General features: G+C 38.8%; 1 protein-coding gene across 1 annotated transcript; it reads left to right on the top strand.

Moving 5' to 3' along the window:
• Positions 1-2,017, top strand: LOC144366086 (syncytin-2-like). The gene has a single exon (XM_078019439.1). The coding sequence runs from the start codon at positions 116-118 to the stop codon at positions 1,298-1,300; it is 1,185 nt and encodes a 394-aa protein (XP_077875565.1). The 5' UTR covers positions 1-115; the 3' UTR covers positions 1,301-2,017.
• The last annotated feature ends 11,069 nt before the right edge of the window (positions 2,018-13,086 follow it).

Raw genomic sequence — 13,086 nt, forward strand, 5'->3', positions numbered from 1 at the left:
ACTCAGATTCTTTTCGCCCAAGGGGGAGTTGAATCTAAACTTCGGTCGGCTGGGTGCCAGGGTCAAGTCGGTAAGCCCTCCTGTTGGCCCACTGAAGCCCCCACAGGGATCTCTGATGGGGGGGGGCACAGATTCTGTTAAACATCTTCAAATCATCAGGCTCTTGAAACCACAGGTCCCTGACCTCATATACCACCCCTTGGTGCTGCCTAAGTCTCAGCTCCCAGATCTGGATGCCAATACATGGGATATCTTAAAAACTACCCTTTTCTTACTTAACAACTCTGATCCCACGCTTGCTAGTGACTGCTGGCTCTGCATGACAACAGGGGTGGTCATGCCCGTGGCGGTTCCTATCAATGCCACCATATCTGATGATGAGACCTGCCAGCCTGGACTGCCTTTCAAGGTCCAACCTATGGGCACTTTTACAGAATGTCTCCTGGGTATGATGCAAAACAACACCTATGATGTTGATGTTGGAGTGACTTCCTTTGGAAACTGGTCAATCTCAATAACCAAGAACTATTCCTCACCCACTCCAGCCCTCTGTCCCCCTAATGGCACTGTTTTTATGTGTGGGGAAAATTCTGCCTTCCCTCGACTCCCTGCAAAGTGGACAGGTGTCTGTGTTCTCACCCTGCTCCTCCCTGACATAACCATTGTCCCTGGGGATGAGCCCTTACCTATTCCCAGTCTAGACACCCTAGTAAAAAGGCACAGGCGAGCTATACAGGCTTTACCACTATTCGCCACACTGGGGATAATGGCTGCTGTGGGCACAGGCACAGCTGGACAGGGTACAGCGATACATTCTTATCGCCGTCTATCTCAGCAGCTTATAGATGATGTGCAGACCCTATCTGGCACTATTGGGGACCTACAAGACCAAATTGACTCTTTGGCAGAAGTAGTCCTTCAGAATAGGCGAGGCCTAGATCTACTGACCGCCAATCAGGGAGGGATTTGCTTAGCTTTGGGAGAAAGGTGCTGCTTCTATGCCAATAAATCGGGCATAGTTGGCACTAAAATCAAGGAGCTTCAAGAAGACCTAGAGAAAAGGAGAAAAGAATTATTCGAGAACCCTCTTTGGACTGGGATGAATGGGTTCCTGCCCTACCTTCTTCCCCTCCTGGGGCCCTTACTGAGTCTTCTTTTGATTGCAATCTTGGGACCTTGTGTTGCAAATAGGATAACTCAATTCATTAAGGACAAGATTAACATTTTAACCTCCAAGCCAATACAGGTTCACTACCAATGCCTGAAGATGGATGACTCTGCCCACAAGGTGTACTTATGACCCATCCGGAGATGAGATGTAACTGGACAGGAGCCAATACCCAGCCCTCCTATGTGCCTGCTTTTGCCCAGGTACCTAATTACCCTGCTGACTTGGTGCCGTCATCCCAGACCCTTACGTTCAGAAAGCTCCCTAGTCATAGCTATCCCACTGGCAAAGATGATGACTGGGATCCGCAGTTGTGTCCTGCTGGCCATGATATCCTAACTGAAAAGTGTCCGTTTATGTAGGAAAAGAGCTGATCTTGTAGTACCCAGTGACGGGCAACTTCCATGCTTGCACTGCAACCAAAGCCAGGGGAATGGGGCCTCCCCAGAAACGGGTAAGCAGTGCAGGGGCAGTGGATGACCTAAGACAGGGGCTACTTGATTCCCTTTGACATTCAAAAAACAAAAGAGGGGGACTTGCTGGTAGCAGGCCTTCCCTGGCCCCCGGAGCCCAGCCCCCAGTTCCTTGTTCTGCATGTCAAAGTGGTCAGCTCACAGGGTCGTGATGCAGGCTTGCGGTTTCATGTTTATCTGCCTCAGACATATGTGCCTTTTTGGGAACATCTTGGCCTTCTTGGAGCTTCCTGATAAGGGACGGTCACGGTAACCCAAGAGTAGCAGGTGTTATTCCTCCCGTGTTTTGGCTAAATTTCCACTGCAGTTATAGAAAGTATATAAGGGAACAAACTTTGATAATAAAGTGCGCACACACCTCCTCCAGGATGAAGAACCTTGGTGTCCTGTGTATTTGTTAACCCCACCATCTCTCGCTGGACTTGGCTCCGTTAGCCAGACGCGGCACTATACAAAACCAAAACAAATTTATAGGAAAAAATAATAACACAGCAGTCAAACAAAGCTGGAAAGAAACATGAGCATCATGAAAAAAAAAAGGAAGAAAAGGAGAGGCAAGATGCATCAGAAAAATGATCAGATAAAGAACTCAAGGCATACTTGATTCAGATGGAATGGGATCTTAAAGAGGTCATTAGACAGCAAATGCAAACAATAAAAGGAAACTTCAACAATGAATTACAAAAACAAATTCAAGAAGCAAAAGAACAACTCTACAAGGAGATACAGGTTATAAAAAAAAATCAAACAGAAATCCTAGAAATGAAGGAAAGTATAAACCAAATTAAAAACTCAAATGAGAGTAACACCAGTAAGGTAGACCAAGTAGAAGTCAGACAAAATATATCATCTCGAAAAGAGTCTAGTCAACTCAGAAAGGCTGGTAAGAAACCATGAGCAATACATCCAAGAGATATGGGATATCATAAAAAAAAAACAAATTTAAGAATCCTTGGGATAGAGGAAGGTATAGAGATCCAAACCAAAGGAATGAGCAACTGTTAAATGAAATAATTTTGGAAAACGTTCCAGACATGAAAAATGAAACGGATGTCCAAATCCTAGAAGCCTACAGGACGCCAAAGCCTACAGACCAATGCCAAGACACATTATTATGAAGATATCCAACATACAGAACAAGGAAAGAATATTGAAAGCTACAAGAGAAAGGAGGCAGATTACATTTAGGGGTAAACCAATTAGGTTAATGGCTAATTTTTCATCACAGATGCTGAAAGCGAGAAGATCCTAGAACAACGTTTTTCAAATGCTGAAAGATAATGGGTGCCAACCAAGAATATGGTATCTAACAAAACTAATCTTCAGGTTTGAAAATGAAATAAAAGTATTCCACGATAAACAAAAGTTAAAAGAATTCACAGCCAGAAAACCAGCACTTCGAAGCATTTTGGGCAAAACAATATATGAAGAGGAAATGAAAAACAACAACCAAAACCAACAGTGGGAAGTACCTCAGTAAAGGGGGGGTGGATAAAAAACTAATCAAAGAGGAAAAACAAACCAAATTTTCAAAATAATTAAATAAATAAACAAACATGACTGGAAGTACAAACCATGTATCAATAGTAATCCTAAACGTTAATGGCTTAAACTCACCAATTAAGAGACATAGGCTAGTAACCTGGATTTAAAAAACAGATCCAACAATATGCTGCCTTCAGGAGACTCATCTGATAGGAAAAGATATACAAAGGCTGAAGGTGAAAGGTTGGGAAAAATCATATCACACACATGGACCTCGGAAACAAGCAGGGGTGGCTATACTCATATCAAATAAAATCGACTTCAAGCCTAAATTAATCAAAAGGGATAAAGAAGGACACTATATACTGTTAAAGGGAACTATTCACCAATAAGATATAACAATTATCAATTTATATGCACCAAACAATGATGCTGCTATGTTCATAAAACAAACTCTCCTCAAGTTCAAGGGACAAATAGACCACAACAAAATAATTATGGGTGACTTCAACACACTCTCTCACCACTGGACAGATCTTCCAAACAAAAGTTGAATAAAGAAACTATAGAACTCAATAACACAATTAATAACCTAGACTTAACTGACATATATAGAATATATCAACTATCAGCAAGCGGATATAGGGCAACTCTTAGCAATTATAAAGGAGTAGAGATGATACCATGCATCTTATCTGATCATAATGGAATGAAACTGGAAATCAACGATAAAAGAAGGAGGGAAAAATCCTACATCACTTGGAGAATGAACAATATGTTACTGAATGATCAATGGGTTACAGAAGACATCAAGGAGGAAATTAAAAAATTCATAGAGATAAATGAAAACAGACACAATATATCAGAATCTATGGGACACAATGAAAGCAGTTCTAAGAGGAAAATTCAGTGCTTGGAGTTCATTCCTCAAAAAAAGGAAAAACCAACAAATAAATGATCTCACACTTCATCTCAAGGCCCTTGAAAAAGAAGAGCAAAACAACAGCAAATGTAGTAGAAGGCAAGAAATAACTAAAATCAGAGCTAAAATCAATGAAATTGAAATAAAAGAAGCAATTAAAAAAATTGACAAAACTAAAAGTTGGTTCTTTGAAAAAATAAATAAGATTGACAGACCCTTGGCCGTGCTAATGAAGAGAAGAAGAGAGGGAACTCAAATTACTAGCATACGGGATGAAAAATGCCATATCACAACAGACACTACAGAAATACAGATGATAATTAGAAATTATTTTGAAACCTTATACACCAATAAAATAGAAGATAGTGAAGGCATCTATAAATTTCTTAAGTCATATGATCTTCCCAGATTGAGTCAGGAGGATACACACAACTTAAACAGATCAATATCAATGGAGGATATAGAAGAAGCTATCAAAAGACTACCAACCAAGAAAATCCCAGGACCAGATGGGTATACAGCAAAGTTTTACAAAACCTTTAAAGAAGAACTGATAACAATACTTTTCAAACTATTTCACAAAATAGAAAAAGAGGGATTACTTACAAATTCATTCTTCGAGGCCAACATCACCCTGATTCCTAAACCTAATACAAAGAACTCAAAAAGTTAAACAACAACAACAACAAAAAAAAAACAAATAACCCAATCAACAAATGGGCCAAGGATCTAAACAGACACTTCACAGAGGAGGATATATATATATATATATATATATATATCAATCAACAATTTATATATATATATATCAATCAACAATTACAAGAAAAAATGCTCACCATGTCTAGCAATCAGAGAAATGCAAATTAAAACCACTTTATGATACCATCTCACTCCAGTAAGAATGGCAGCCATTATGATTGTCAAACAATAACAAGTGCTGGCAAGGATGTGGGGAAAAAGAGGAAAAGGTACACTTGTACATTGCTGGTGGGACTGCAAATTTGTGCAGCCAATTTGGAGGGCAGTATGGAGATTCCTTGGAAAGCTGGGAATGGAACCACCATTTGACCCAGCTATTTCCCTTCTCGGAGTATACCCAAAAGACCTAAAAAGAGCATACTACAGGGATACAGCTACATCAATGTTCATAGCAGCACAATTCACAATAGCTAGATTGTGGAACCAACCTAGATGCTTGTCTTCAACAGATGAATGGATAATATATATATATGACATTTATACACAATGGAATATTACTCAGCACTAAAAAATGACAAAATCATGGCATTTGCAGGGAAATGGATGGCATTAGAGTAGATTATGTTAAACGAAGTTAGCCAATCCCTAAAAAACAAATGCCGAATGTCTTCTCTGATACAAGGGAGGTGACTCAAAACAGAGTAGGGAGGAAGAGCATGAGAAGAAGATTACCATGAAACAAGGAAGAGAGGTGGGAGGGAATGGGAGGGAGAAGGGGAATTGCACAGGAGATGGAAGGAGACCCTCATGGTTACACAAAATACATATATGATGGTGTGAGGGGGAAGGGAAGAAAAAAGAGAGAGAGAGAGATAAGTGTCACAGTAGAAAGGATAGAGAGAGGTGATAGGAGGGGGAGGGGAGGGGAGGTAGGGAGGGCAGCAGAATACAACTAACACTAGGATTGCTGTATGTATACACATGGCTATATAACCAATGTGATCCTGCAATCTGTACACGTGGAAAAATGAGAATTCATACCCTATTTGAATCAAATGTATGATATGTCAAAATCATTGTATTGTCTTGAGGAACTAATAAAGGAATTGTAATGCAAAAATAATAATAATAAATAAATAAATTTTAAAAAATTAATTAAATAAAATTTAAAAAAAAAAAAGTAGAGCAGACTACCACAGGAGCCCAGGCCCCACCCAGACCACTGTGGGACTCAAGCTCACAGTAGGCCCTGGTTCACCCTTCCATGGGCAGGGCAGTACCCGCTAGAGCCTAGCCTGAAGCAAAGGACCGCCTCTTCGGACCAGCAGTCTACTGCCGGAGCCCAGGCCCCATCCAGATCATTCCATACTAACTTGAGCAGGACCCAGGTCCAGGGTAGATCTGAGTTCACCCCCCACCCCCACCCCTTCCAACCTGGGAGCCTAAGCCTAACCCACTTCCATCTTGGGACACTGCAGTCATCACTATAGCCTTCCTCAGACAGTAGCCCCTTACTTTTTGACAGCAGACAGGGTCCAAAAGCAGCTGCATCTCAGAACAGGCATTCCAAAGGAAGTGTGAGGCCCACCCTTTCAGCCCCATCTCTGTAAGACATTGCTTCCATCTTGGGGAACCTTAATTATTATCTCAAGTTAGTTCAGCTATTGCAGCCACCACCTTTAAATACATTAGCATACATTAAGAGACACCAGCAGGGTCTGGAAGCCCAACATCAAGGTGAGATACAGATAATCTGCATGGGAACTATTAGAATATAGGGAAAAAACTGTAATATCTCAGATCCACACTGCAAGAAAGGAAGACACATAGACAACATGAAAAAACAAGGGAGGAAAGTGCCCCAAACAAACTGGGATATGATAACAACAGAATCCATGGACAGCAAAGTTAATGAAATGTCAGAAAAGGAGTGCAGAAGTTCATAATTAAAATGATCTGTGAATTAAAGAATGACCTAAATGAGAAAATACAAGCAAAAATTGACCACTCCAACAATGAGATAAGAGAGTAAATACAGGCAGCAAAAGATTATTTCAAGAGAGAGATAGAGACCCTAAAAAAAAAAAACTCAGTCAGAAATGCTTGAAATGAAGTATACAATAAATCAAATAAAAAACTCAATAGAAAGCATAACCAACAGAGTATATTACTTGGAAGAAAGAACGTCAGATAATGATGATAATACTAATACTCTCCAATTTATTTCAGGATATAGAAAAAGAAGCAGCACTTCCAAACTCATTCTATGAGGCCAATATCACTCTGATTCCAAAACAGGCAAAGACACATCAGAAAAAGAAAACTTCAGACCAATATCTCTAATGAACATAGATGCAAAATTCTCAATAAAATTCTGGCAAATTGCATACAAAAACACATCAAAAAGATCATGCACCATGATTAAGTGGGATTCATCCCAGGAATCCAAGGTTGGTTCAACATACGGAAATCAATAAATGTAATTCACCACATGAATAGACTTAAAGATAAGAGCCATATGATCATCTCAATAGATAAAGAAAAAGCATTTGACAAAATACAGCATCTCTTTATGTTCAAAACACTAGAAAAATTAGGGATAACAGGAAAATATCTCAACATCATAAAGGCTTTCAATGCAAAGACCCAGGCCAACATCATTCTAAGTGGAGAAAATAGAAAGCATTCTCTTTAAAAACTGGAACAAGACAGGGATTCCCTCTTTTACCATTTCTACTTAACATAGTTTTTGAAACACTGACCAGAGCAATTAGATGAAAGAAATTAAAGGGATACACATAGCAAAAGAAGAACTCAAATTGGCAGTATTTGCTGATGATATGATTCTATACCCAGAAGATACTAAAAGTTCCACCAGAAAACTTCTAAAACCATTAAATGAATTCAGCAAAGTAGCAGAATATAAAATCAACATCCATAAATCAAAGGCATTTCTGTATATCAGTGAAAAATCCTCAGAAAGGGAAGTGAGAAAACTACTCCCTTTACAATAGCCAAAAAAAAAGTTGGGAATCAACTTAACAAAAGAGGTAAAAGATCTATACAATGAAAACTACAGAACCCTAAAGAAAAAAGTCAAAGAAGAACTTAGAAAATGGAAAAATCTACCTCCCTCTTGGATAGGCAGAAGTAATATCAAAATGACCATACTACCAAAAGCACTATGCAGATTTAATGCAATTCTGATCAAAATCCCCAATGAAATTCCTCATAAAAATAGAAAAAGCAGTAATGAAATTCATCTGAAAAAAAAAAGAAGCCCAGAAAAGCTAAAGAAATCCTTAGCAGGATGAGTGAAGCAGGTGGCATCACTATACCAGGCCATAAACTACACTACAGAGTAATAGTAACAAACACAGCATGATATTGGCACCAAAACAGACTAGTAGCCAATAGTACAGAATAGGGGACACAGAGACTAAACTACAAAATTACAATTATCTTATATTAGATAAAGGTGCCAAAACATGCATTGGAGAAAAAAGATAGCCTCTTCAAAAAATGGTGCTGGGAAAACTGGAAATTCATATGCAACAAAATGAAATTAAAACCCTATTTCTCACCATACACAAAACTCAACTCAAATGGATCAAGGACTTAGAAATACAACCAGAGACCCTGTGTCTAATTAAAAAAAAAAGTAGGCCCTTATCTCCATCATGTGGGTTAGGCCCCACTTTTCTTAATAAGACTTATTTGGTGCAAGAATTAAAAATCAAGAATCAATAAATGGCATGTACTCAATCTAAAAAGTTTCTTCTTAGCCAAAAAAAAAAAAAAAAAACAATCTGTGAGGTGAATTGAGAACTTACATCCTGGGAGAAAATCTTTACCCCTCACACATCAGATGAAATTACTGGGATATATAAAAAAAAACAAATAACCCAATCAATAAATTAATGAAATCAAAACAAAAGACACAATTGAAAAAATTGACAAAACTAAAAGTTGGTTCTTTGAAAAAATAAATAAAATCGACAGACCCTTAGCCATGCTAACGAAGAGAAGAAGAGAGAGAACCCAAATTACTAACATACGGGATGAAAAAGGCAATATCACAACAGACACTTCAGAAATACAGAAGATAATCAGAAATTATTTTGAATCCTTATACTCCAATAAAATAGAAGATAGTGAAGGCATAGATAAATTTCTTAAGTCATATGATCTGCCCAGATTGAGTCAGGAGGATATAGACAACTAGAATCAACAAATGGGACTTACTAAAACTAAAAAGTTTTTTTTCTCAGCAAAAGAAACAATAAGAGAGGTAAATAGGGAGCCTACATCCTGGGAACAAATCTTTACTCTTCACAGTTCAGATAGAGCCCTAATATATACAGAGTATACAAAGACATACAATAAATCAACAAGTACATGAAAAAATGCTCACCATCTCTAGCAGTCAGAGAAATGCAAATCAAAACTACCCTAAGATACCATCTCACTCCATTAAGATTGGCAGCCACTCTGAAGTCAAACAACAAGAAGTGCTGGCGAGGATGTGTGTACATTGCTGGTGGGACTACAAATTGGTGCAGCCAATTTGGAAAGCAGTATGGAGATTTCTTGGAAAATTGGGAACTGAACCACCATTTGACCCAGCTATCCTTCTCCTCGGTCTATACCCAAAGGACTTAAAAACAGCATACTACAGGGACACAGCCACATCAATGTTTATAGCAGCACAATTCACAATAGCTAAACTGTGGAGCCAACCTAAATGCCCTTCAATAGATGAATGGATACAAAAAATGTGGCATATATACACAATGGAATTTTACTCAGCATTAAAAAAGAACAAAATCATGGCATTTGCAGGTAAATGAATAGTGTTGAAGAAGATAATGCTAAGTGAAGTTAGCCAATCCCAAAAAAACAAATGCTGAATGTTTTCTCTGATATAAGGAGGTTGACTCATAGTGGGGTAGGGAGGGACAGCATGAGAGGAATAAATGAATTCTACATAGGGAAGAGGGGTGGGAGGGAAAAGGAGGGGGCAGGGGATTAGCAAGGATGGTGGAAAGTAGTGGACATCATTATACAAAGTACATGTATGAAGACTTGAATTGGGTGTCAACATACTTTATATACAAATAGAGATATGAAAAATTGTGGTATGTATGTGTATTAAAAATTGTAATGCAAAAAAAAAACAATAAAGTACACGTAAAGGCATAAATTGGCGTGAACAAACTTTATATACAGAGATATGAAAAATTGTGCCCTATATGTGTAACAAGAATTGTAATGCTTTCCACTGCTCTTGTGTATTTAAAAAATAAAAAATAGAGGATCCATCATGGCGGCCAGCGAGGAAGTAGCGATTCCAATGTCTCCACTTTAACAGGACCAGAACGACCCATTGGAACAGCCGCAGCCTACCTACGGAGGAACTTCTAACAAAATTCCCTTAAGAGGAGAGCAGCCGAGAACTGGTAGGTTTATTGGAAGTGACAGTTTGTCCCAGAGAAGTGGATCTTGGCTGGCCACGCGGGCACAGAGGTACAGTCCTGCAGCCATCAGCCACTCCTACAAGCGGCTCTCACGGGAAGCCCATCTCTCGCTCAGCGAGCGGCTGCCCCACCCACCTGCCTGGCTCTTGACCACGCGGCCGCAGCTACCTGGCTCCACAGGCGGCTCCACGGCGGGTGCAGGAGTTTAGTCCTGCAGCCAGCACCCGCTTCGGCAAGCGGCTGGCACCTGGAGCTGCACGGCCTGCCCCGCCCTAACCGGCAGGTGCCCTCCACCACCCAGGCTCTCACGGGAGGCCCATCTCTCGCTCTGCGAGCGGCTGCCCCACCCGCCCAGCTCTTAACCATGCGGCAGTATGAAAAGACAAGGAAAGAAAGGACCACAAGCAATACAGGTCAACTCAACTTTAGAAGAGGCAATAGCTGCATCAGATGGAATGTCAGATAAAGAGTTCAGGATATACATGCTTCAGATGATCTGGAGTCTCAAGGAAGACATGAAACAGCAAAATCAGACAATGAAAGATCACATCGATAAGGAACTACATAAACAAATACAGGAAGCAAAAGATCAATTACACAGGGAGATAGAGGTAATAAAAAACAAATAGAAATCCTAGAAATGCAGGAAGCAATAAACCAACTTAAAAACTCAATTGAGAATACTACCAGCAGAGTAGATCACTTAGAAGATAGAACATCAGACAATGAAGACAAAGTATTTCAACTTGAAAAGAACATAGACAGCTCAGCAAGACTGTTAAGAAACCATGAGCAGAACATCCAAGAATTTTGGGATAATATTAAAAGACTAAACTTAAGGGTCATTGGGATACAGGAAGGCACAGAGCTCCAAACCAAAGGAATAAATAATCTATTCAATGAAATAATACGAGAAAACTTCCCAGACTTGAGGAATGAGACAGAATCCCAAATCCTAGAAGCCTACAGGATGCCGAATGTGCAAAACCATAAGAGATCCACACCTAGACATATTATAATGAAGATGTCCAACATACAGAATAAGGAAAGAATTTTAAAAGCTACAAGAGAAAGGAAGCAGATTACATTTAGGGGTAAACCAATCAGGATAACAGCGGATATCTCAACACAGACTCTGAAAGCTAGAAGATCCTGGAATAACATATTTCAAACACTGAAAGAAAATGGGTTCCAACCATTAATCATGTATCCGGCGAAATTAAGCTTCAGGATGGAAGGTGAAATTAAAACCTTCCACGATAAACAAAAGTTAAAAGAATTCGCAGCTAGAAAACCTTCTCCTCAAAAAATCCTTGGCAAAATATTACAGGAAGAGGAAGTGGAAAATAACATTGAAAACCAACATTGGGAGGTAGGACAGTAAATGGGGGAAAGTAATCAAAGAGGAAAACAAATCAGGTTTAGTATCATCAATAAACAAATATAGCTGGAAGAACAAACCATATCTCAATAGTAACCCTAAATGTTAATAGCTTAAACTCACCAATTAAGAGACACAGGCTAGTTGAATGGATCACAAAAAAAGACCCAACAATATGCTGCCTGCAGGAGACGCATTTGATAGGAAAAGATATACATAGACTGAAGGTGAAAGGTTGGGAAAAATCATACCACTCATATGGACTTCGGAAACAAGCAGGAGTGTGCATACTCATATCTAATAAAATAGATTTCAAGCCAAAGTTAATCAAAAGGGATAAAGAGGGACACTACATACTGCTCAAGGGAACCATACACCAACAAGACATAACAATCATAAATATATATACCCCAAATAATGGTGCAGCTATGTTCATCAAGCAAACGCTTCTCAGGTTCAAGAGTCTAATAGACCACCATACAATAATCATGGGAGACTTCAACACACCTCTCTCACCACTGGACAGATCTTCCAAACAAAAGTTAAACAAGGAAACTATAGAACTCAACAACACAATCAACAACCTAGACTTAATTGACATATATAGAATACACCATCTAACATCAAGTAGTTACACTTTTTTTCTCAGCAGCACATGGATCCTTCTCAAAAATAGATCATATATTATGTCACAGGGCAACTCTTAGACAATATAAAGGAGTAGAGATAATATCATGCATCTTGTCTGATCATAATGGAATGAAACTGAAAATCAATGATAAAAGAAGGAAAGAAAAATCAGGCATCACTTGGAGAATAAACAATAGGCTACTGAATGATCAATGGGTTTTAGAAGACATTAAGGAGGAAATTAAAAACTTCTTAGAGTTAAACGAAAACACAGACACAACATATCGGAATCTATGGGACACAATGAAAGCAGTTCTAAGAGGAAAATTTATTGCTTGGAGTTCATTCCTTAAAAAAAGAAAAAAACAACAAATAAATGATCTCATACTTCATCTCAAAATCCTAGAAAAAGAAGAGCAAAACAACAGCAAAAGAAGTAGAAGGCAAGAAATAATTAAAATCAGAGCTGAAATTAATGAAATCGAAACAAAAGAAACAATTGAAAAAATTGACAAAACTAAAAGTTGGTTCTTTGAAAAAATAAATAAAATCGACAAACCCTTAGCCATGCTAACGAAGAGAAGAAGAGAGAGAACCCAAATTACTAACATACGGGATGAAAAAGGCAATATCACAACAGACACTTCAGAAATACAGAAGATAATCAGAAATTATTTTGAATCCTTATACTCCAATAAAATAGAAGATAGTGAAGGCATAGATAAATTTCTTAAGTCATATGATCTGCCCAGATTGAGTCAGGAGGATATAGACAACCTAAACAGACCAATAACAATAGAGGAAATAGAAGAAACCATCAAAAGACTACCAACTAAGAAAAGCCCAGG

The sequence above is a fragment of the Ictidomys tridecemlineatus genome, chromosome 8, assembly GCF_052094955.1.
Source record: "Ictidomys tridecemlineatus isolate mIctTri1 chromosome 8, mIctTri1.hap1, whole genome shotgun sequence".
Classification (NCBI taxonomy): Eukaryota; Metazoa; Chordata; class Mammalia; order Rodentia; family Sciuridae; genus Ictidomys; species Ictidomys tridecemlineatus.